The sequence below is a fragment of the Caretta caretta genome, chromosome 4 (assembly GCF_965140235.1).
Source record: "Caretta caretta isolate rCarCar2 chromosome 4, rCarCar1.hap1, whole genome shotgun sequence".
NCBI lineage: Eukaryota > Metazoa > Chordata > Testudines > Cheloniidae > Caretta > Caretta caretta.
In genome coordinates, this window is record NC_134209.1 from 4,649,791 (window position 1) to 4,675,842 (window position 26,052).

Consider the following 26,052-nt stretch of genomic DNA (forward strand, 5'->3'; position numbering starts at 1 on the left):
CTTTAGCCCGTGAGGGGTTATGACTGGTGAGACGTCTAGTCATGCTTTGAGTAAAACACTTGGCGAAGAAGGTATTGTAAGAAGAACTCTCATTTTAACTCGATCCGGAGGGTGAGAAAACAAGCTCATTGGAACGTAACTCGGGGATTCGGCTCAAGGCCGGAACAGCTAGGATTTTTATCCCTTGCATGACCAGACTGTGGAGAAGCCAGAGCCCCAGATGACACAACGCTGACTGGCCATTAGGAGAGGTCTGTCTGCTTTATTGGGAGTGGTGAGCATTAGATGCTCGGTGAGTGCATTCTGCTGATCAGCTGCTGATTGCTAACAAATACATGTACATGTTTCAGAATATTCACAGTGTGATAAAGGCTCTTTCACTGGAAAAAGGTCCTGTTAACCCGTAGAGGGTCACTGCACCCCGAGGGGGAGGAGAGAGCTGTAAACTGTGAGGGCAAAAGAGGTGGTCTTAAGTGGGGTTCCCCAGGGATCTGTTCTGGCTCCAGCGTTTAACATCGTTATTAATGACCTGGATGTAGGTACAGAGAGCAGACTGATCAATGCTGAAGATGACACAAAGCTGCGGGGTGGGGGGAAGGAGGTTGCCAGCACTTTGGAGGATAGAGCTAAAATTCAGAGGGACTTGGATAAACTGGAGAACTGGGCAACAGACGACAAAATGAAATTCAACAAAGACCAATGTGAGGTGCGCCACGTAGGGAAGGAAAACCAGATGCACAAATACAGAATGAGGCAAACTGGCTCGGCAGCAGCGGTGCTGAGAAGGATCTGGGAGTGGTGGTGGGTGGGAGTTTGTTAGTGGAAAGGCTTGAATCATAAATGATGAAGAGTTCAGGTGTACTAAGTGTTTCTTTCAAACTCTGATACTGATGGTAAATAAACCACAAACGGCTGAAAAAGTTTTGAATCTGTTTCTCTCTCTCTATGCAGATACACCTACAATAACCGTATTTGACAAAACTCACACAAAACTTAAACCTGTTGCCTGAAAGTATTTTTAATGCTAATAGTTGCATCTATTTGACATTTTTCTAAACACTTTCTCAACGGTTCAGATAAATTACATCTTTCTTGGAGACAAGTATCGGGGGGAGCCGTGTTAGCCTGTATCCCCAAAAACAATGAGGAGTCCGATGGCACCTTAAAGACTGTTGCCAGCACCCAGTGCCCAGAGGCCAAACAACAGCAGGGGTTCGTTACCCGGTGTGCGTCACTCAATAATCACAGCGGGGTGGAGAAGCAGAAAAGTTTATTTGCAGCTGCAAACAAAGTGTAGGGAGAATAGAATCTCAAATCCTGCACCCAGAGCAGGTCATTACACACACTTTTATATTCCTTAATGCTACTGCACTACACATCAGCCAATTAAAACTTTACACAAATACTCTGCCTTCCTTATCTGGGTTACAACAATGTTTACTTCCTGCAACCGCTAACAAGCATTCCTAGCAACTTAAACAACCAGCACGTCCTGCCTGGCCTTGTAGTTCTCTCTCCTATTATCTTTAACTTGGCGTCAGCAAACCTTACACTCTGAGGCATTATCTGCGGCTGCAACATTGTTTTAAGAGCAAAAGAGCTTACTCAAACCAGCCAGGCCTGAATTCTATTAAGGGGGGTTGAGAAGAAGCCCTTCGGCCTTCAGCAGGGAGACTTCCTCGACCCTTATGGCCTTCCATCCCCTCGACTTAACTAGTGGCCATGCCCTGGGGTCTCCAAGAAGACTAACCGATTTATTTGGCCATAAGCTTTCATGGGCCCATGAAAGCTTATGCCCAAACAAATCGGTTAGTCTTTAAGGTGCCACCAGACTCCTTGTTATCTTTCTTGGAGGTTATTTTTAGGCTATACCATGGCTTGATTTTATTTTTCATTTAATGCACTAAGAATAGAAACAATATAGGCCCTGGGCACATTTCACAGCACTGCAGGTGTTCGTTGAACAGGGGCAGTTGTGGTGTGAGAAATATTTCTCTTGAGTCTGGACCATGGCTATATCTTGACCAAGAAATTTGGACCTTGACAAAAAATAATGATCTACCCCGGCATTAAGGGCTGCTCTGAAGAGGACGGTGATCGAGTGTTCTCCAGGTGCACTGACAGTAGGAGACGGGGGATTTAGGTTAGACATTAGGAAAACTCTCTAGCTCTAAGGACAGTTCAGTGTGGGACAGGTTGTCACAGACTCACAGGCCAGTGCCCTCTTGGCTCCGTATGGGAACCGGCCTTTCAGAGTATTGAGCCTACATGAGGTCACACTCTTTGCTCAGGGTTTAAGCTGTAGGCTTCTCCTCCGCCTCCCAGTACCGCCCGTCTGAGCCTCCAGCATGCCTGCCTCTCTTGAGCCTGCAGCGATTCTCAGCCAGCGCAGCACAGAAGGGTTTATTGTACGTCTGGAGCAGATTACAAGACCTTCTCAGGGGCGTTCATCAGGGTCTGTCCCCATCCAGGTGGGCTCAGGCCGCTCTTTGTTCCCAGACCAGAAGTGAATCCTCCTTTCTGCGGCCCACCCCATATCACCTCCAAGGCCCCACTTCCATCTGTCTTCTTTCCCGGGCAAACAGGTCTCCAGGTGACTCTCTCTTCAGCTCTTTGTTCTCTCCGCTGCCCATAACTGGCTGGCTCCAAGTTGGGATGGGCCTTCAGGTCATCAGTCGCTAAGTTACAAAGTGCCCAGGCCATGGTCTGGGGTCCAGGCTGCTAGACTGGGTCACACTTGGTCCTCTACAACAGCAGACACCCCACCTCCCACCTGGGTTAGACATGCAGCACACGGGGGAAACTGAGGCACACAGTATACATACGCAACGTTAGGAAAATACCCCACTTCGTCACACAGGTTGCCTAGAGAGGATGTGGAATCCCCGTCGTTGGAGGTTTTTAAGGACAGGTTGGACAAACACCTGTCAGGGATGGTCTAGGTTAACTTGGTGCTGCCTGAGATCGGGGCTGGACTTGATGATCTATTGAGGGCCCTTCTAGCCCAGCATTTCTATGGCTCTATGAATGGTGAAAAGGACATTAGAGGCACTTACAAACTAAATGCAGACACTTATTCCTGTCCAACAGACGTCCTCAGCTGATGATGGCAACAGTGCGACCAGCTGCGAGTAGACCCGGCCATTTACCGTGTTATAATCATGAAATTCGACAGAAAAAAAAGCCGTCCCCACCACAGATGCACAAGCAGTTACTGCTGACAGACCTAGCTCACCGCACCGCGCAGCCAGAGGACGGCGTGCCCACACTGAATGGGGCAAACACTGAACTCTGACTAACAGAGTTTTTATCCATTAAAATGTTGGAAATTATTTTGTGCAAATAAAACATTATTACAGAAAACTATGACACCTGAAAAGCAAAACATGGTTCAGTGAGCAGAGAGACGAGGCCAGAAATCCCACACGGGACCCTCCAATTGCCAGAGAAAAGCTAGGGAGGGGTTGACTGGTTCTTGTAGGGAGACAGAGCAGAGCTCATCCGTCTTTCTCTCGGGGGTCCCCTCAGGCCGTGGCACGGACTCCACCAGGCTCAGTTAAGCTGCAGAAGTTAAACACAGGCAACATCTGTCAAAGGGAACCTGCCATCATGTTTTGCAATGACAGTGCAGGCTGTGGTCGGGGCGGTCGCCCTAGTGGCTGCAGGGTTCAGTGGACAAAATCTCTAGCCCCGCTGACAAAGCTTGTAGCTCCAGGGTCAGAGACCCGGGTTCCTGGAGCCCCAAGGGCTGGGCTCTGTCCCTGCTGCTTCCTCCCTGCAGTTCACTGGAGACTGTTCTCTGAAGCAGCTGGAGTTATCCTTGCAAAAGCTGAGCTCAGCCCACGCTGTACCAGCAGCCACAGAGAAATCCCTCTCACTAGCGTCTTTCACACCTAAAGTCATCGCAGCGAAAACAAGGGGGATTTGGCTGCAAACCTGTTCCTGCACCCCCAGTGTGAATAAAAGGGAAATAAGAGATCCCAAACTCCCCTGTTCTGCTCCTTGGGGCTGGTTTGCTAGAGGGGACGGGCCAGGGACACTCAGGGTCCAATGACTTGGACTGGGTCTCTCTCTCCAGAGGCCTCAGTGAGAGCAGTGAACCCCTAGGCTAGAGCCCCCCTCACTTACCCTTGGCAGATAGGTCAGAACCACTAGATCCTTGGTCGTTTGCTGTGCAGAGGAGGAGGAGAAGAGAGAGTATATTAGCGTCTCTCACAAGGCAGGGTTTCAGCGTAGTTAGTAGATACGGGGACTCCTATCCAAAGGGAACAGTCATCACCTGACTCTTCCCAAGCAGTGAGCTGGGTGGTGCACAGATCAGTCTACAGGGCAGCTGCCCAGGATTTCCATTATTCACGTGCGAAAAACGTCACCATTGTAGGGGGACAGCACTGCTCTGTGCTCTTCATGCCTCGTCAGAACGGGAGCCCAGACTACTCAACATTCAACGGCGGGCAAAGCAGGAGATGCTGGGCTAAGGATACTCCTGCCAAACAACCTCAACTCCGCCTCCTTTGGTCTGTGCCCAGAGGGGTCCCTCACGCAGACCACAGATGTTACCCTCCCCCCGCCAATGAACAGCAATTCCCGCCTTAATCAATGGCGCTGCACCGAACAGTGTGGACGGTATGAAGAGGAATGCAGATTTGGGGTGGTGCTGGGCACACAGACAAGGACAAGTTTGGTTTGGCATGATGCTGGTCTACTTCCTGTTCCTATTCCCAGACCCACTGGGGCAGAGTTTGAGTTGCATGGGAAGCAACATAATTAAGACCTTACCAAATTCACGGTCGGTTTTGGTCAATTTCAGTCACAGGATGTAAAAAATTGTTATTTTCATCATTTCAGCTATTTAAATCTGAAATTTCACAGTGTTGTACCTGTAGGGTCCTGACCAAAAAGGGGCTGGGGGGAGGGGGGCAGCAAGGTTATTGTCAACGGGTCACGGCATTGCCACCCTTACGTTTAGGGTGCTGCTGGGGGGGCACTGCCTTCAGGGCTGGGTGCCTGGCCAGCAGCCACCGTTCTCTGGCTCCCCAGCTCCGAAGGCAGCACAGAAGTAAGGGTGGCAATACTGTGATCCCCTCCAATAACCTTGCAAACCCCCTCCGCCCCCCACAACCCTCTTCTGGGTCTGGACCCCCAGTTAGAGAAATGCTGGTCTCCCCGGTGAAATCTCTATAGATTTCATGGTCTGTGATGCGTTTTTTATGGCTGTGAATTTGGCCATAATATCTCTGCATATCCTGGTTTGCAAACCTTTGACTTCTGGGAATTAAACACTCCCATTCTGAAAAGACACAGGGAGCCCAGGGCAGGGCTGAGCACCTGCCACCTTAACTCCCCATTATCAAAGCTCTTGCATGTGAATTTCTGTTGTTCTGGAGTAACGAGGAGGAGGGAAGGAGGCACGACTGAGGGCCAGCTGTACGAGGTAGGGTGGTGCTCTGTGGAGGTTTTGTTGGCACTTCTCAAACCCCCTCCGTTACCTGCTGGGGGACCCCTGAGAGCATAGAGAGAGAGCTGGATGACTACACCCTAGCAGGGCCCGGCAGATCTGTGCACTTTATACTGGCTCTTCATACCAGACATTAGAGGGCCTCAGATGCAGTCAATAACGTATGTAAATATTTCCCATAATTTTTAGTCTTGGTCCTGTTGATAAAGCTAATTACAGGAGACAATTGAGGAGGGGATTTGAACTTGTTGTAATCGAGGCGACAGAGTGGTGCTGATCTGAAGTCAGTGGAAAGACTCCCATTGGCTTCAACAGGCTTTGGATCAGGCCCAGATTTCACAAGCACCAAACCAACTTTCAGGTAAGTCAAAAGTGTAACATTAAAAGCAGGTCAGACACCTTCAGGGCCACACTCAGCCACACACAGCACAGCTCTAGGGGGATAATAATTCAGCCCAAAACCACCATATACATTCCTGACTATCGCCTTGTCTACACTACTAAAATTGGGACCCATGCCCGCAAGCCATGCAGTTCCACCAGAGAGAGCAGGGGTGGAGCAATTGAGGAGATGGGGTTCAGGTGTTTTTAACCCTTGTATCATCTAGGACTTTCTCGGAGCAAGGTTAGAGAACATGTGTCTACAGCCACTCTACACTACTGAAGAAGACCTCTGCTGGAAAAACAACACAGCAGGGCACAGATTATCCAAGAAGTTCTTGGAATGTATTGGAGACTATTTTTCTTTCAGAATGTGGAGAAAGCTATTAGGGGAGAGGCTGTTCTAGATTTGGCTTTGAAAAATAGTGAGGAACTGGTTGAGAATTTGAAAGTGGAAGGAAGCTTGGGTGAATGTGATCATGAAATGACAGAATTCATGATTCTAAAGAATGGTAGGAGGGAAAACAACACAATAAAATAATGGATTTCAAGAAGGCAGACTTTAGCAGCTCCCTGAGTTTACTAAGGTAAGATCCCATGGGAAGCAAGTCTAAGGGGAAAAACAATTCCGGAGAGTTGAAAATTTCTCAAGGAGACATTATCAAGAGCACAAGTGCAAATTATCCCACTGCACAGGAAAGAAATGAAGGATGGCAAGAGACCACACTGGCTTAACCAGGAGATCTTCAATGATCTAAAAATCAAAAGAGAGTCCTGCACAAAGTGGAAGCTAGATCAAACTACAAAGGAAAACTGTAAACAAATAACACAAGTATGTAGGGGGAAAATTGGAAAGGCCAAGGTGCAAAACGAGATCAAACTAGCTAGAGACATAAAGGGTAACAAGAAAACATTCTACAAATACACTAGAAGCAAGAGGAAGATCAAGGACAAGGTAGGCCCATTAGTCAATGAGGAAGGAAAGACAATAACAGAATATGTGAAAATGGGAAAAGGGCTAAATGACTTTTTTGTTTCAGTTTTCACCCAAACGTTTCATAGTGACTGGATGTCTAACATAGTGAACACCAGTGAAATTGAGGTAGAATCTGAGGCTAAAATAGGGAAAGAACAAGTTAAAAATTATTTAGACAAGTTAGAGGTCTTCAAGTCACCAAGGCCTGATGAAAAGTATCCTAGAATAGTCAAGGAACTGACAGAGGAGATATCTGAGTCAATAGCTCTGAAAAGTCATGGAAGATGGGAGAGAGGACTGGAAGAGGTGGTTAAGCACTGGAATAAATTGCCTAGAGAGGTTGTGGAATCTCCCTCATTGGAGGGTTTTAAGAGCAGGTTACTCAGGGATGGTCTAGATAATACCTAGTCCTGCCATGAGTGCAGGGAACAGGACGAGGTGTCCTCTTGAGGTCCCTTCCAGTCCTACGATTCTATGGTACTAGAGCAATAGTTGGAGATTTCCCTAAAATCCTCAGTGTAGACAAGGCCTATGAGTGGGAGCGAGGATCTCCTGTCAGTGCTTCCAGGCTAAAATCCACAAGCAAATACTGATGGCTGTTCAGAGATGGCCACTTGAAAAGAGGCGATGGGTCTCTTGTCACTTACCCTGAGCTACAGCATAGCCGTCTCCCTTCTTCCCTGCAGAGAGAAGGCAAATTTCAGTGAATGCAGCTCCCAAGGCAGGAACCGACTCCGATCTGTGTCCACAGCTCAGAAACCGGGCCCCTGGCCCAGCACAGCCCCCTGGAGCTCAGTAATGGACTCAAGGTCCCAGGCGCTCACAATTGGCAGGAGAGAAAGACACAATGAGACTGTTTCCAAAGACCTCGGCGCACTGGGTGCTGAGCTCTTTGGAAAACCTAGCCCCATCTAAACTGTAACCCACACCCAGTTTCTGGGTCTGGCCTTCCAGCAGCTCCCATTGGGGGTCATTAGCTCAGTCCCGCAATGGGGCAGTTACACCGTACTGACACAGGCTCCTGTACTGCTGTTGCCCTTAGGCGGGTGTGCAGGGCCCGGTAAGTCCAGAGAATCCCCCCATCCCAGGCTCTTTACCTGGGCGTTTCTTTTTCCAGACGACTACTCCGATTATAGCACCAACCAGGACAACTGCAGTGATAACTCCAGCCACAGTGGGAATCAGATTATTTGGTTCTGAAATGGAATGGAAAGAATGATCAATGGGGAAAAATCCCCCTCCCCCCACCTCTAAAATCCCCCTTTCATCCCACTGCAGGGATCCGTCAGTCAGCTCCCCAAGTTAGGGCTGAGTCCTGCAACCCTCCACCCCTTCCACTGCAGCCACCATGCATTGCACCCCACCATAGGAAGTCCTGGACACAGTCTCTACCACTTCAAGTCATAATAAATATTTAGCAGTTAAACTCGAAGACTTTTATAACATTAACCAATCCTCAGAACTGTGGGAGAGCATGGATGTCAGTATCATCCCTACACGGGAAAGGGGGGAGACTTGCTGAAGATCACACAGTGAGGCAGTGCAAGAGCCAGGAATCGACCCCAGGAATCCTGGCTCTCAGCCCCTCCTGCTCTAACCCCCTAACCCCAACTCCCCTTCCAGAGACAGAACCCAGGAGTCCTGGCTCCCAGCCCCTAATCCCCCTTGACCATGCTGACTTTCATGACTAATGGAACAGTCCCACTGTGGGAATCTGGTGCCAAACTGGAAACTGACCTCAAAGCTCTGGATTTCCCTGCCATGAATGGAGTTACAGACACAATGCGTGTTTTTTGAGGGGGCAGGAAGTGAAGAGAGGAGGATAGAAATATTAATACTGTTTTTGGTTTATATAAACCTGTTAAACCCCACGTTCTGTATACACTTTCAGTTTCATTAATCAGCTTCTCCTGTTGTCTGAAAGAGCCACATGATAATACAGCAAAAAGAAAAATATTTCGAAGAGAATAAGGAAATGTGGGTTATGACACAAAAATTGGCAAGGGACGTGGGAGCAGGATCGTGATGTGAAACCGTCTGCTGACGAGAGTCCCGGTGCACATTGCCCGCTCAGAAATCGTTTGCACTTCCAAATGCTGCATTTTTCCCCATCCCAATTAACCAAGCAAAAAGATGGCTGGAAGGGAGCTCCATCTGTAATAAATTATTCCTAGACTTTCTTGTGCTAGGGGCATAGGAGTCTCTCCCCCGTGATGCAGGGCTCTAATCTGCCTCCTCACTCCATTCCAAGGCCATACCTCCCTTCCAGCATCACTGCGCACAGAAACAAGCTGCTCCCAACATTAAACCTCTCTCTCTGGCCACATGGGCAAGAATGAAGGGCCCATAGAGCCGTGTTTCTGAGAACCTGCTGAACCATAGGACTGGAAGGGACCTCGAGAGGTCATCTAGTCCCGTCCCCTGCACTCATGGCAGGACCATGAGTGCCTGAAGTTGAGACCGATGTGGAAGTATATAAAGGGAATTTGGATGCAGGCCTCTGAAATGAACAGAAGTCAGGCTAACTCTAGCTTTAATAACGCAAGATTTGTAGAAGCGGGGATAGTGCGAAGCGAGTGGAAAAGAACTGTGAAAGAGGCTGTTGTGACCTTGTATTAGATAAGAATAGAACGTAGACTATAAGAGAAATTGAGCAAAATGAGATATCATGAAGGAATATGTATAAACAATATGCAGCTGTTGCTTATTATTGTCTGTAATAAAGGTATAAATACTTGCTCTAATTGTTTATCTGTAGAGAGACCTGCCTAGGTGTGGGAAACCCTGTGTCCTAGGGCACTCTCTCCCTCTGTGCAATTGCTTGAGATAATAAAGTGTATCTGACTTGCTGCACCCAACCTGAGAGTGAGAACTGTGTTTTTCTCTGACACCGGGCTGCAAGCTGAAGCAAGACCAATTCTGTCTGGAAATAAGGGGCAGATTTGAGCTTCCCCTGGGATGTGGCAAATTCTCCATCCCTTGGAGACTTTACATCTGGAATGGGCATCTCTTTCTGAAGGATGAGCTCTAGTTTGCTCACAGATGACCAGACTGGATGCTGGGGTCCCTGGTGTGATTCCCCCCTGCCCTGGGCTATGCAGGAGCTCAGATCAGATGATTAGAATGGTCCCTTCAGGCCTTAATGTCCGATTACTAATCTTCTCCCTTCAGAGACAGTGTATTGCTGAGATGTATCGAACAGCCCCAGAGGCAGCAAACTGGAGAGCAAGACATGAGCCCCAGGCACTGTGGGTCCCAACTCCAGCACAAGAACTTGATGCAGAGGGACAGGGCCAAAGGGGACAGGGCCTCACAGACCCTGAGGAAATTCCAGCTTCAGCCTAGAAATCCAAATGAGAATTTTTCAGGGGTTGAGTTTAATGGATTCCCCCTCTCCCACAAGGAAAAAAGAGACACACACACAAATGCCTTACCCCAGGAGACGGAGAGTGGCTCTGATAGGCTTTCATGCTCCACGTGACATGAATAATGGCCTTTGATCTTGGGATCAATCTCCATTGTCACCCAGGTCTGGTAGGTCCCGTCCCCACTGGGTAGGATGCCTTCAGAGTAGGTCTCATGCTGTCTGCTCTCCCCATTTCTCAGCCAGGTCACGGTGATGTCCCGGGGGTAGAACCCACTGACCTTACAGGAGAGGGTGGTGAGGCCGTCATGAGATGACCTGTCGCTCACTCTAGCTGTTGGGCGCACTGGGAAAAAGAAGAAACTGAAGTTAGTTATTTTCAAGCTCTAATCCAGGCAGCCTTTGCTGGAGCTTTGCAGCATGAAATTCTGAGACCCCAGGAGTGGGAGAGGACGAAAGTCCATGAGACGGAATCCCTCTGATGAGAGAGAGCCACCATGTTAGAGAATTCCTGTGCCCAATTCACAGCATCAGCAACGGTGAACCCCCAATCCAGGTCCCTGACCTGGCCTCTGCTCCCAACCACAGTGACACAAGTACCTTGAAAGGCTTCACTAAACTCCAGATACAGGTGTCAATCATGTGCTAGGTTTGTGCCCATCTCCTCTCAGTCCCTGGATATGAAAGAGAGAAGAATCTTGCCCTGGCCAGGGAGCAAAAAAATGAACTAGATAAAATGACCAATTAAAGATGGAAAGGGCCCATTAAACAAAAAGTGACAGTGCTAAATTGCCCCTCAAATTAACTAATATTAATTGGCTAATTTCTTGTAGGTTGTTACCAAATCTATTTACCCCAATATTATGGATTTCAAATGCATTTACTCTTATGTTGAAAAATCAGTTTCCCAGCCCGTTGGCACTGAAATATACATTAGACTGCTGTGTATGGCTTTTACTTCTTGGCATTTGTAAAGATGGCAATTGACAAGATAATGTTCTGCTGAGGTTCCTGAGAGAAATAAGTAACTAGTATGTTGCAAAAAACTGGGTACAAATTTCAAGTAACTTTGAACAGCAAGTGCAAACTGTTTGGGAAGGGAAAGATTAGGGTGTGTAATGATGCTAACTAATCTGGGAAATGTGTGTACATGGTAACACACAAGGTACATATGTGGGTAATAGCGAGTTAACATTTTGAAGCAGACTACGCTGCAACTGTCCTCCTGAGTCGGAGTGGTAAAGCATTTAACCTCTTCCCTTCTATGTTTGTGCTGATTAATCTTTACTGAAAAAGCTCTGATAAATTTGAGTGTGATTATCAGATGTCTTATTGATAAAAGAATCAAGGAATAAGTAAGAGGGTGTTGCAGCAAAGGTAGGTCTTGAGGGGGAAAACTTTAAGGTCAAGGGGTGCCTTCTTCCAGATTAGTATGGGGAGGGCAATTCCACATGTAGGGGATGGCATGGAAGAAAGCACATAAATGACTGTGGGAGAAGTTTGGACAAAGGCAACAAGAACAAAGCTACCGTCATTGGTGGAACACAGGGGCTGGGGGTAACATAAGAAAATATGATGGTGCAGACAGTGAATGAGGAAGAATTACATGGTGAATGAAGCTGGTGTCCAGAGAAGCGGTGGCTCTTCCATAATTAAGTAAATTACTCTAACATGCACACACATTGGCAGATTGCCTTGATAACTACTGTGTCACACCAGGGGAAGAGCTAGAATGTGTGCTGCAAATTTGGGCTCATTTGATCAGCTTCTCTACAGTGAGCTGCTTTTAAAATTTTCAATTTCTTATCTTTTTTTCCAGCAGCGCTGGTGGGGAAGGGGTTCTTTCCCCACCCATCCCTGGTGCAAGGTTCGCTGAATTGCCCCTTACTCCCCTGCTCCATTTTGGAACTGGGGCTGGGGAATGGAGATGTAACTTGTATTGACCTCTTGGGTGGGGCTTGTCCCCCAACTTACCTTTCCTCTGCAGAGTCTCCTTCCCGTACTCTAGAGAACTCCTTAGCCAGGGAATACATGTCTCCTCCAGGTAGCGTTTCCACCGCTGGTTGTCAAGTACTTCAGCATCCCATCGCCTCTTGGAGATCTGAGCCCCAATGTCTGCTGCTACCCAAGTCACGGTCTCCTTATCGAAGGTAAGAAAGTCGCGTCCATCATACGAATCCTGGTAAAACCCCCAAGTGGTGTTGTCTTCCCGGAGATCACAGCCGTATATCGTCTGGATAATGTGAAACCCTGAAACACAGCTGAGGGTCAGCAGCAGCCTCTCTCTGAAATCTCACCAAGACCCCACTGCAGGTAGACCACTGGGTCCTCCCCTTGCTACTGGGCCCTCCCTCCCCTGAGAAATGGGGTTCCCACTTATGCTGCTGGGTCCTAAACCCTCCCAGCTCCTTTCAGGAGGGAACCCAAACCCGCAGGGGGCCCACACTCCATCTGTTGGGTCTTTGTACACTAAAGACCCCCCACTATAGAGAGCTCACAACCTTCAAGGATCACCTCACTGCTGCTTGTTCTTGTATGTTCCCTGTAGGGAGTGCAGGGTGGCACAACCCCAGAGGGAGTACTCTGGATATTAATAGAATCATAGAATATCAGGGTTGGAAGGGACCTCAGGAGGTCATCTAGTCCAACCCCCTGCTCAAAGCAGGACCAATCCCCAACTAAATCATCCTAGCCAGGGCTTTGTCAAGCCTGACCTTAAAAACTTCTAGGGAAGGAGATTCCACCAACTCCCTAGGGAACGCATTCCAGTGTTTCACCATCCTCCTAGTGAAAAAGTTTTTCCAAATATCCAACCTAAACCTCCTCCACTGCAATTTGAGACCATTACTCCTTGTTCTGTCATCTGCCACCACTGAGAATAGTCTAGAACCATCCTCTCTGGAACCCCGTTTCAAGTAGTTGAAAGCAGCTATCAAATCCCCCCTCATTCTTCTCTTCCACAGACTAAACAATCCCAGTTCCCTCAGCCTCTCCTCATAAGTCATGTGTTCCAGTCCCCTAATCATTTTTGTTGCCCTCCGCTGGATGCTTTCCAATTTGTCCACATCCTTCTTGTAGTGTGGGGCCCAAAATTGGACAGAGGACTCCAGATGAGGCCTCACCAATGTCGAATAGAGGGGAACGATCACGTCCCTCGATCTTCTGGCAATGCCCCTACATATACATCCCAAAATGCCATTGGCCTTCTTGGCAACAAGGGCACACTGTTGACTCATATCCAGCTTCTCGTCCACTGTAACCCCTAGGTCCTTTTCTGCAGAACTGCTCCCTAGCCATTCGGTCCCTAGTCTGCAGCGATGCATGGGATTCTTCCGTCCTAAGTGCAGGACTCTGCACTTGTCCTTGTTGAACCTCATCAGACTTCTTTTGGCCCAATCCTCCAATTTGTCTAGGTCCCTCTGTATCGTATCCCTACCCTTCAGCGTATCTACCTCTCCTCCCAGTTTAGAGTCATCTGCAAACTTGCTGAGGGTGCAATCCACACCATCCTCCAGATCATTTATGAAGATATTGAACAAAACCGGCTCGAGGACCAATTTTCTATCCACCATATAGTCCATATTGCAGAGGTCTATCCCCTCCAGCTCTCTTCTGCTCTCTGAGGAGTCCCCCAGTTCTGGCAATCAGGGTCATTCTGGAGAAGAGAGAGAGTTCGGGGTGTCTATACCCCACTCTCTCCTGCTCTGGTTGTATTAATTTTGCAGGATCCTCAGGGTGACTTGGTCCCCCACCTCCTCCATTCACATTACCCGCATGTCCCTGTAGGGAAGGGGTACAGGAGATCTGTCCCCCACACTAACTTCTGCTCTGGTTTAATGACCTCACAGAATCCCCAGGGTCCCTCTGTTTCCCTGCCCCATCTTCCCCGTGCCTCCAGCTCAATCTAGGAACGGCAAAGCACCAACTTCGGATGCTTGGCCGAATGAGTTACACCCAGCCTCCCCGCACTGGGAGGCAGGTGTGAGAGGATTGTTCTCCCCAACTGACAGAGGGAGAAGCGAAGGCTGAGAAAGGCGAAGGGCCTTGTCTTCCATCACACAACCTGTCAGGATAGAGTTGGGAACAGGACCCGGGTGTCCTGATTTTCAAACGTACCATCAGTCTGGAGTTTCACACACTGAATAAACGGACCTGGAATGAGCTACAGACCAACAACCATTCACACTGATTCTTCAGCAAGTCTTTTAGAAGAAGGAGAACACCAGCGAGAACCAGGAACGGCTCAGAGACAATCAGCAGCGAGAAGGAGAAAAATTCACCAAGCAAATAATTTTTCTGGCTCATTTGCTGGGCCTTGAACAAGAACAACAAAGTCCTGAATCTCCTCCCTGCCACTAGACCCCCTGCTCAGCCAATCAGCGTGGAGACTCTGGTGGTGGGCTCAGGGTTCCCCAGATGGCCCAGGGATGGCTCAGGTCACCGGTGAGGATCACTCTCAGAGCACGCTTCCTGTCCCATCTCTTTGGGAGGCCTCCCACCATGAGGGCTACAGAGCAGCCCCCTCCTCGCCAGTGGAGGGAGGGAAGCAGGAAAAGGGAAACCAAAAAAGACAAACCCCCAGGACTCGAAGGGACAAAGGCCTAGCTGGGGGAAAATTGTCCCACCTTAACCTCCTGTTTTCCATGCCGAGAATTTGGCCAGCACCGGGCGGATCAGGCTGCCTCGGTACCAAACCTCTCCGGGGCTCTTCCCTTCTCCACAGGGACGTCTGTCTTCTCGCTCAATGAGCAGTGGGAAAGGAGAAAACTCCAGAGAGGCTCCACCTCGCGCTCATATACGAGACCCTGAATTCTCTCTCAGTCCTCAAGGAGACACCTCAAGAAGGAGACTCCCTGCAGCAAAGCCCCGGGGGTCTCTGAGATCCCCCTGCCCTGCAGCCTGTCCTCCCTGGCCGTTGTCGTGGACTCTCTGTGAGGTCACCGCCTCCCAACCTCCTTTCACCAATCAGCTGAGTGCTGCAAAAGGCCCTTGTGATGTCACTGCCACCCCCACCCCTGCCCTGCAGGGCTCATGTCCTGCCCCGAGCCGGCCCCTGTGCGTGTTTGAGCTGCTCCCCCTGGCTCACCCCCACACACTCAGTGGTCGTGCAAGGGTTCACGCAGGCCACACGTGGAACCATCAGAGGATGCTCAATGTGCTGCACCCGGTTTTGCAGAGATTTGGAGACTTGAAGGCCAGAAGAGACTCTTAGATCATCTCATCTGGCCCCCTACACATCACAGGCCTCCTATATGGCTCAGTAGCGAGTTTTGGACCAAAGCAGACTCGAGAAAGGCATCTCATCAAGGGATGGAGGAAGCACCACTTCCCTTGGGAGTCTGGAGGAAATTGATGCTGTGGGGGGCAGGGAATTGACCCCAGGGCCACACCTGTGAGTCTGTATCATAACACACATTCACAACAGCACTGCGCCAAGTATGTACACATCACCTTAACTCTGATGTTTACTAACGTTTAAAGGCCTGGTCTCCAGGGTGTTCTTTGTGCTTCTAGATCTATTTTGGGGAGAGATGCAATCATTTAGTTCAGAGTGGGAGCCGTGTTAGTCTGTAGCAGCAAAAAACAAAAACAAAACGAGGAGTAGTTCTGGCACCTTAGAGACTAACAAATGTATTTGGGCACATTTGATGGTGTGGCTGATGTGATTAGGTCCGAGGATGGTGTCCCTAGACTAGATATGTGGACAGAGTTGGCAATGGGTTTGTTGCAAGGATAGGTTCCTGGGTTAGTGTTTTTGTTGTGTGGTTGCTGGTGAGTATTTGCTTCAGGCTGGGGGGCTGTCTGTCAGCGAGGACTGGCCTGTCTCCCAAGATCTGTGAGAGTGAGGGATCATCCTTCAGAATAGATTGTAGATCCTTGATCCTGTGCTGGAGATCTTTTAGTTGGGGGCTGAAGTTGATGGCTGGTGGCGTTCTGTTCCTTTCTTTGTTAGCCTGTCCTGGAGTCAGTGACTTCTGGGTATTCTTCCTTTCAGCAGGTGGGGATTGTAGTTTGAAGAATGCTTGATAGAGATCCTGTAGGTGTTTTTCTTTGTCTGAGGGATTGGAGCAAATGCGGTTGTATCTTAGAGCTTGGCTGTAGAGAACGGATCGTGTGATGTGGTCTGGATGAAAGCTGGAGGCATGTAGGTAAGTACAGCGGTCCAGGATAGGGTGGTATTTATGTGACCATCGCTTATTAACACTGTAGTGTCCAGGAAGTGGGTATCTTGTGTGCCCTCTCCTTCTGCCCCTCCACCCCCACCAACATGATACAGTTCTGCGGTGACCTGGAATCCTACTTTCCACGTCTCCGACTGAAGGAATTTTTCCAACACACCTCTGAAGAACACACTAATCCACAGAGACCTTCCTACCAACACGACAAAAAGAAGGATTCTGCGTGGAATCCTCCTGAAGGTCGAAACACCAGACTGGACTCAAGTGCTTCACCCGACAAGCACGGGCTGAAGTGGTGGAAAAGCAGCATCACTTGGCCCATAACCTCAGCCGTGCAGAACACAACACCGTCCACGGCCTCAGGAACAACTCTGACATCCGAATCAAAAAGGCTGACAAAGGAGGTGCTGTCGTCATCATGAATAGGTTGGAATATGAACAAGAGGCTGCTCGGCAGCTCTCCAATTCCACATTCTCCAGCCCATTCCCCTCTGATCCCACTCAGGGTGACCAAGAGAAACTGCACCATCTGCTCAAGAAACTGCCCGGAAAAGCACAAGAACAAATCTGCACAGACCCGCCCCTGGTACCCTGACCAGGGGTCTTCTATCTGCTACCCAAGATCCATAAACCTGGAAATCCTGGACGCCCCGTCATCTCAGGCATTGGCTGGGGTGCTGGTCGCTCAGGGCCAGAGGAGAGAGTCGACACAGCCAGATACTCCTGCTGTCTGGATGCCAATGCCTGAGAGGATTTCATCGCAGTCTCTGACGAGGGGGTTCAGGCTCCAGTGCTCTGCTCTGTTTTCCCAGCCCTGTGCAGGGGGTTGTTTCCAGTTTCAGAAATGGGGCAATGTTCACACACTCCCAATGGGTCTTTGCATAAATCAGGCCCTAAACCAGGGGCAGGCAAATTTTGGCCTGATGCCGGATCGGGTTTCAGAAATTGTACGGAGGGACAGTGAGGGGAGGCTGTGCCTCCTCAAACAGCAAGGCATGGCCCAGCCCCCGCCCCCATCCGACCCCCGCTTCTCGCCCCCTGACGGCCACCCCGGGCCTCCAGCCCCATCCAACCCCTCTGTTCCCTGAGGGGCCCCCCCAGGACCCTTGCCCCATCCACCCCACCACTCTCTGTCCCCTGACCGCCCCCGGATCCCCCCATCCCTAATTGTCCCCCGTTGCCCCATCCAACCCCTCTTCTCCTTCCTGACTGCCCGCCCCCCCGTGACCCATGCCCCATGCACCACCTTTTCTCCCTGACCGGCCCGAGACTCTCCGCCCCAACTGACCCCCGCCCTAACTGCCCCCCATCGCCCCATCCAACCCCTCCTCTCCTTCCTGACTTGCCCCGGGACCCCTGCCCCATCCAACCACCCCTTGTCTCTGACCGCCCTGGGAGCTCCTGCCCCTATTCAACCCCCTGTTCCCCATTGTCTGATGGCCCCGAGCCCTATCGACCCCCCAGCTTCTGACCACCCCCGAACTCCCGTGCCCTCTATCCCACCCCTCGCCCACTCCCTGCCCCCTTACCGCGTTGCCTGGAGCACCAGTGGCTGGGGGGCGGTAGACATGGCCTGGTGCCACCGCTTTACCCCTCCCCACAGCCCCGTGGGGCTGCCTCCCCACAAGCCCCCAGGCCCCAGTGTGGCCGAGCCCCTCCACAATCCCCCACCGACTGTCCTCCTCGCCCCAACCCAGGGTGCAGCCCCCCCACCCCACAGACCCCTCCCCTCCCTACAGCCCCCCACAGCCATGCTGTGTCCCCCTGGGGGCGGCCATGGTGCTGCCCCTCCCAACCCAACCCAACCCAACAGCCACAGCCATGCCATTGACCCAAGACCCCGATCCAACTCCCCTATAGCCTCTCCCTCCCCCACATCCCTCCCAGACCCCGTCCCCATCCATTCAACCCAATCGCCCCCTGTCCACAACCCCCCTCTCCTCCTCCCACAGCACCAATCCATCCCCTACCCTCCCACAGCTCCCACCACACAGACCCCTCCACCTCCCAGCTGGGCCCCCTCCCCGCCCCCTGCCGCCCCACCCACCCCATCAGACACCCGCCCCCGCTGGTCCACCAGGGTTTCCCCAAGACCCACCAACAGCTGTGAATTAAAAACCCCACACTGTTTGTTGGGGCCTCCTGGAGCCGTGGTCCCTACCTGGAGATGCTGAAATCTCACTCTTGTCTCTCTCCTCCTGCCTCTGGCTCCGAGCCAGGCTCCGGACAGTTATGTGGTGAAGAGATGAACTGATGATAGTGGAAGGAAAATATCAAAAACCAAAAGCGAAGGCAAAAGTGCAAGCCAGGCAGGCAAGGCAAATCGCAAGCTGTTGCCATAGACTCGTCCTCCCCCTTCTCCAATAACCCACCCAAACCAGGACACCACAGACCCCATGGACCTCAAACCAACCACCTGGAAGCAGCAGCAAAAAGGCAGCAAGGACACAGGCCGACAGAGAGTGGAAGGAAAATCAAAAGGGAAAGAGCCCAGTCTTTGAAAGCTTTTTTAGTTCTCTGCACATGCTCCCAGAAGAGGATGGGGCAACCGACAGCCAATCATGCTCTCAAGCAGGGAAAGAAAATCTACTCCTGGACCAACAACAAAGGAAAAGAAGAAGGAATGGGACAGTAAGCGGGACAGAGAGATTTATTCACATGAGATGGTAATTCATTAATTCCCTGGGTTACTTCCTGGCCATTTCTATGACTTTAGTGCCATTAAGAAAACTGTTCTCAAAATCTCTGGGTCCCCTTGCCCTACGCTGTGGTTATGAAAGGTCCTTCTCAGCTCCTTTTACTTTCCTGCTTTCCACTTATTGTAAACAAACCATTAAAACAATTCTTCTTGTTTCTCCCACATTCATGTCCTAATTCTAGTTGTTGGGGGCAGAGTCATGAGATGTGTTTGTGACACTCTACACCTTGGGGGAGCATCTTATGCTGATAAGAAGCACACGGGATCTTTTCAGGGGAAAAGGCAAATATCATAATAAAACCTTATCCTAAAACAAAAGGTGACCAGGACTGTTCTGGTCTATTCCTGCCTGAAATCAGCATCAGACATCAGAATCTGGCTGATGCCTCTTTACCAATGGCACATGAGGCCGTTCCTTCCTGCTCTCAGAAAGGGTGGCGGGCAGAATATGGTCACATCCTACCACACATCAATCCATTTAATACATGATTATCCCTTCTCTTTCATTATGCAAAATGCAAACATCAAATCCTCCTCCTCTAGGTGCCCTGTAACCCCCATATTCCTCATCTTGTCTTGAATTGTGATATTACACATAAACCAGGCCATGCAAGGGATCAGGGGAAAGGTGAGGAGCTGTCAAAAGTCACTCTTCTCTCTGTCTAGATCTGTGTCTCCTCAATGCTTATGAAATGACAAGAATTGTTCGGTGTTCACTGAAACATGCTGTAAGTTGTGGGATCAGCCAAAAATTAGCTTCCCCAGAGGTACCAGCAAGGAAGGTCAGCAACCCCCGGGTGGGGTGTGAAACAGCCCATCAATAGCCATTGCCCAGCAAGGAAGCTCCCATTCAATGATTCCCCTGCTAGAAAATCACAGGAACAACACGGATCCACACAGCGGAGTTAGGTGCCTAAACTCCCCGTACGGCGCATGGGCCACACAGGGACCTTACAATACAACTCCCGAAATCCAGCTCACAGGGCAGGGAGCCAGCCAAGCCCTTGAATGGGAGAGACTGAGGAGGGGGAGGTGTCCGAGCCCGACCCGTCTCTCGCAGCACTCACCTGGGCTGTGTCCAGCTGCCTCGCGTAGCTCGGGGCGTGAGTACCAACCTCAGGGCAGAGTGTTACACACCAGGGCACACCCCATGGGGATTGGGAGCTCGATAGTTTGCTTTCACCCACCAAGAGCCAACTCCCCAGGCACGGCAACAGCCTGAAGAGGGAGTCCCAGACACTCCCCTTGGGCACTCTGCTCTGTCCTGCCACTGAGGCAAGCCTGCCTTTGGGCTCGATCTGTGGCTCAGGGAGGCCTGAGCATGAGCTGGTGCTGCCAGCATAGAATCATAGAATCATAGAATATCAGGGTTGGAAGGGACCTCAGGAGGTCATCTAGTCCAACCCCCTGCTCAAAGCAGGACCAATCCCCAATTAAATCATCCCAGCCAGGGCTTTGTCAAGCCTGACCTTAAAAACTTCTAAGGAAGGAGATTCTACCACCTCCCTAGGTAACGCATTCCAGTGTTTCACCACCCTTTTAGTGAAGAAGTTTTTTCCTAATATCCAACCTAAACCTCCCCCACTGCAACTTGAGACCATTACTCCTTATTCTGTCCTCTTCCACCACTGAGAATAGTCTAGAACCATCCTCTCTGGAACCACCTCTCAGGTAGTTGAAAGCAGCTATCAAATCCCCCCTCATTCTTCTCTTCCGCAGACTAAACAATCCCAGTTCCCTCAGCCTCTCCTCATAAGTCATGTGTTCCAGACCCCTAATCATTTTTGTTGCCCTTCGCTGGACTCTTTCCAATTTATCCACATCCTTCTTGTAGAGTGGGGCCCAAAAGTGGACACAGTACTCCAGATGAGGCCTCACCAATGTCGAATAGAGGGGAACGATGACGTCCCTCGATCTGCTCGCGATGCCCCTACTTATACATCCCAAAATGCCATTGGCCTTCTTGGCAACAAGGGCACACTGTTGACTCATATCCAGCTTCTCGTCCACTGTCACCCCGAGGTCCTTTTCCGCAGAACTGCTGCCTAGCCATTCGGTCCCTAGTCTGTGGCGGTGCATTGGGCTCTTCCGTCCTAAGTGCAGGACCCTGCACTTATCCTTATTGAACCTCATCAGATTTCTTTTGGCCCAATCCTCTAATTTGTCTAGGTCCCTCTGTATCCTATCCCTGCCCTCCAGTGTATCTACCACTCCTCCCAGTTTAGTATCATCCGCAAATTTGCTGAGAGTGCAATCTACACCATCCTCCAGATCACTTATGAAGATATTGAACAAAACCGGCCCCAGGACCGACCCTTGGGGCACTCCACTTGACACCGGCTGCCAACTAGACATGGAGCCATTGATCACTGCCCGTTGAGCCCGACAATCTAGCCAGCTTTCTATCCACCTTATAGTCCATTCATCCAGCCCATACTTCTTTAACTTGGTGACAAGAATACTGTGGGAGACCGTGTCAAAAGCTTTGCTAAAGTCAAGAAACAATACATCCACTGCTTTCCCTTCATCCACAGAACCAGTAATCTCATCATAGAAGGCGATTAGATGCGTCAGGCATGACCTTCCCTTGGTGAATCCATGCTGGCTGTTCCTGATCACTTGCCTCCTCATGGAGCAGGTCCTCAAGGAATCAATCCTGAAGCACTTACATGAGAGGAATCACCCCCCACTGCCTGCAAGGGAGGAAGGATTGAACCAGGGTCCCCATGTTTCAGGTCAGTGTGTGAAGCACGGTGGTGTGGTGGGGCTCTCTCCCGCGCTCCTGTGGAAGTTGGTTCCCCGCGGCTAAATAATGAAAGAGCTCGGGCCGGGGGATTGGATCACCGGGGTTTCCTAATTCCGACCTCTCCGATGGGTTCCTGCTCCACTGGACAGTGTCATCCAAATAACATTGTTAGAAATCAGTCCTGAAAAGATGCGGAACGACAGAAATCCAGGGGGTTTCAGGACAGGGAGACCAATTCAGGCAATCAGAACCGCAGATAGGACACATTTGGAGCTCCTATGAGGCTCCAAGCAGACACGTTATAGAGACGGAAACTGGCCAGGAATTCTTGGAAACTGAGTTAACACTTATAAAAGTATCCGTTTGCATTAGGATGAGGGGGCTTGGGGGGAGGGTGTAAACTATTTCCCTGAATCAAGTTTCCACTGGCAGCTCAGTCCACCATGTCAGCGAGAGAAGAGCTGCGGTCCCTGGACAATGGGCCCCCCGGGGCCTTTAACACCACAGCCCTGGGGAGGTGGTGCTGAGATGGACCATCCAGTGAGGAACACAAGTCCTTCTACCATCCACCACACCCTCTTTTGGAACGGCTGCTGATGGCTCACCCCAACTGTGGGAACTGTTATCCCCTCTGCCACCCTCTATCTCGGGGTTTTCTCTTCTGCGCCTATCTGGCAGGGCAGCCCCTCTGTCTGAACCCCGATCCGCTCCCAGTTTTGTCCCTCTGCCCAGCCCTCCCCTCCAGTTTCCCCCCTTCAGGGGGATTTTCCCTGCCTTTGGTTGCAGGGAGCAGATGCTGGTGGTGAGTGAGGGCAGCAACTTGCAGATGTCACTGAGCAGGTGATAAGAACAGAAGAGCAAAGAACGGCCAGACGGGGTCAGACCAAAGGTCCATCTAGCCCAGTGTCCGTCTGCCGACAGTGGCCAGTGCCAGGTGCCCCAGAGGGAATGAACAGACAGGAATCATGCCGGGATCCATCCCTTGTCGCCCCGTTCCCAGCTTCTGACAAACAGAGGTTAGGGACACCATCCCTGCCCATCCTGGCTAATTGCCATCGATGGACCGAGCTGCCAGGAATCTCTCTAGTTCCCTGTCGAACCTTTTGATCCCAGGACCCTGCTCAGGAACGTAGAAAGTTCTAATAAAGAAACAGCTTCTGATACCAGGGCAGTTCCTCTTCCTCCTCCCCTCCCGTGGGGATGAGCAGCCCCCCAGCTGTCTCTCTGCCCCAGCCCCCTATACCTCATCACCCCTTCAGCCTCCCTCCAAATGTTCCCTTCCCCCATCACCTCTTCAGCCCCCCTTCAGCCTCCCCCAGCTGCCCTGGTCCCCTTCCCCTCATTGCCCCCCTCAACCTTCCCCCCCCTCCCAGGCTCATCCCCAGCTGCCCTTTCAGTCTTCCCCCCTACAACCAACTGCCCTCCTTCAGCCTTACCCCCAAACCCCTCACCTAGTTGCCCCACATACCCCCTTTAGCCTCCCTCCCCCGCAACTGCCCCTTACCCCCTCACCCACTCCCCTCCCTCTGCCTCTCCCCAAATTCCCAGCCCCACCACGCTGAGGTTCCCTTCCCCACGACCATCCACTTCCTTCCCATGGGGAACAGGAAATGCTTTTGAAAAAACCTTTTGTAAAGTAAAAAGTAAAACAATCCAAGCAAGCCCCTCCCTTGCTTTGTGCTGGGCGCCCAGCTGGGGGTTTGTGTGTGTTCAGCTGAGGAGGGGTTGTTCTGAGCACACTCCGTTCAGGGAAGGGGTGGAGTTGGCCAAAGGGGCACCTTGAATCCTTAGCAGAGAATTCCTTTCTCCACGATGTTAGCTGAGCGTTGCTGTTCAATGTCACCTGACGAATGCAGCATTTGAAACAATCTGACGGTAAATCCCTTGCCCTCTCAGTTGCTGGAGTTCTCACACCCTCTGCTCTTGGGTGTGAGCTCATCACAGGACATGGTGTCTTATTTCCAGAGCATCTTGGAGATCAGACGGAGGAACCTGCATCCCAAATCCCTCATCCTCAACGCCACCCCAGAGCCCGCAACCCCAGCCGGACCCCTCACACTCTTGCACCCCAACCCTCAGCCCTAGCCCTGAGCCCCTCATCCCTGGCCCCACCCAACAGCCCACACCCCAACCCTCTGCCCCACCTGAGCCCCCTCCCACACTCCGAACCCTCAGCCTACCACACACCGTCCATGTGCAGAATGAATTTTGGAATGAGCAGCAATGTACAGGGGAGGGGTCACCCCTCATCTCCATATTGGTGCACAGAACAACATTCATTCTGCACTGTTACCCCCAAATCTCTGTCAGGAATAATAAGGAGGTGACATATACAACAGGTCCGACTCCTACCAGCATCTATCAACTGGGAGCATTAGAAATCTCTGTGCCTCCCACCCATGTTGCACTGAAATAAAGGATAGAAAGAATATAACCTTAAACAGAAAGAAGATTTACTAAGGGATAGATACAGCTGGGGGAAGATTTACTGTGGGGAACACTATAAATACCTCCCCATAGATTCCAGCAAGGGGCATAAAGCCCAGACCCCTAAACTGTCCCCTGGTTAAACTAATAAATGCCCAAAAAATAATGACTCTCTCTCTCCAAGCTGCAGAAGGAGGACCCCGACAACGGATGGTCCATCTCAGGATCTCTGGAGCATCGGAGGATCTGGCTCTCTACTGCCGAAGCAGGAGATCAACAGATCTGGGCCGACAGCAAAGCCTCCACTGGGGCCTTTGGTGGATGACGGGAGTCAGGTAAGTATCCGAGTCCTTGACAGATGTTAGTAGCCGGAGTCTTGATCCAATGCCACGCAAAGAAGCTGGCCCTGGCTGCCTCCATGGTGGACAGCGCCTGGGTCACCCCCGACCCTCCCTCGTACGCTCGCCGTGGCGTACATTCCTGAGGCGCATGCCGACGGGCCCTGCCCCACTGGGCCCAGCCAGTTCTCTGCCCCTCCGGTTTCGTCAGGGACACAGTGTTTTGGCGGGAAAATGCCAGGAAGAAAGGGTACCAAGATGGAATTCAAACCCTTCCAATCATGTGCACCATCTTGAATTTCTAAACTCCATTCTTAATTGCAGCAACATTCATCACAGAATATGACCATGTACCAAAATCACCTTCCATATCCCCTCCTTGACAGGTGTGAACATTTTAACAAACATCTGGCATTATTGTTACATTAATACCATTGAACATTGAACCCATAATGAAGTTATGCAGGTTGACACATTACAAAAGGCATCACCGCTGAATTTTAGCTTTAAATTTCTTTTTGCACACACGTACACAGATATAATTTCTAGAGATACGACCATAACCACCTGTCTGATCAGTATTACTCCAATTGGATGGAGCGGAATTTCCCAAGCCTTTTTATCTTTACCTGATCGAGCTGTAAAACGATCTTCCCACCAGCTGGATGATTTGGTTTCATCACCGATTCTTTTTAACACCTTTCTGATTTGACCCACAGAATGATGTACCGTGAGGAAAGTGTGAGCTCCATGCTGTTGAAGCTGTTTTAGGGGGTCAACCATCTCCTTATGGTGCATTAAATGTTTCAGTGCTTGGAGGTCTGCTCCGATATGAATAGGTGGAAGATGGTCATATGTAGTGTAAGATGCTATTATGCTCCTCACTTCCACACCTGACAGATTCATGTCTGCAGCGCAGCCCCTCACAGAAAAAACTGCACGTAAACATCTATTATCTCCTGCATCGTGTTCAATATGATAAAAACCATTAATGAACACGTTTACATAAAGTTCTTATACACAAACAATGACTATCAATAACCACTATCGCTGAATTTTGAAAATGCATAGGATGGTGAAGCCGGTAGTTACATTTCCCTTTGATAAAGAAAAGAACCAGAAAACAACCCTATAATCATGTAAAGCTAGGCTTCTGTCTTTTTTCTCTGCTTATCTCTCCTTTCCCTATGTTTATGGGTAGAAAGAATTTGAACTATGTGTAACCTGTACTCCCCGTTTGGGGAGAGAATTCCTTATACAGATGGGGCTCCATGTTCATACCTCAGGACTCAGACCAACAGGGGTTGACCGGTTTGAACTGGAAGAGATATCACAAAGTATGGTGAACCAAGCTATAAAAGCTCTACCTTGTTCTTTGTTCTGGGCTTCGCCATATTCCTCTGTGTAGGAATTGGTGAGCCCTTCAGCTGTTGTACTTGCTAGCATTAAAGTGCCTCATTTTATCTAAGAGTCCTGACTCTGTGT

At 50.3% G+C, this 26,052-nt stretch overlaps 1 protein-coding gene across 1 annotated transcript; it reads right to left on the bottom strand.

Moving 5' to 3' along the window:
* Positions 1-998: 998 nt before the first annotated feature.
* LOC142071806 (class I histocompatibility antigen, F10 alpha chain-like) lies at positions 999-24,720 on the bottom strand. The gene is made up of 7 exons (XM_075127356.1): positions 24,690-24,720; positions 12,154-12,471; positions 10,250-10,525; positions 7,913-8,011; positions 7,463-7,495; positions 4,129-4,170; positions 999-3,561 (listed from the first exon to the last, which is right to left on the bottom strand). The coding sequence occupies exons 1-7, from the start codon at positions 24,718-24,720 to the stop codon at positions 3,557-3,559; spliced, it is 804 nt and encodes a 267-aa protein (XP_074983457.1). The 3' UTR covers positions 999-3,556.
* Positions 24,721-26,052: the final 1,332 nt, after the last annotated feature.

What these genes read in the sequence shown, in the direction of transcription:
- LOC142071806 (XM_075127356.1), bottom strand. Translation starts at nt 24,720, where the DNA reads ATGCGCCTCAGGAATGTACGCCACGGCGAGC. An exon ending in GAATGTACGCCACGGCGAGC is followed by an intron (nt 12,472 to 24,689) that starts GTACGAGGGAGG and finishes GGTCTTGGTGAG; the next exon opens with ATTTCAGAGAGAGGCTGCTG. An exon ending in CTGGAAAAAGAAACGCCCAG is followed by an intron (nt 7,496 to 7,912) that starts GTAAAGAGCCTG and finishes TTCTCTCTGCAG; the next exon opens with GGAAGAAGGGAGACGGCTAT.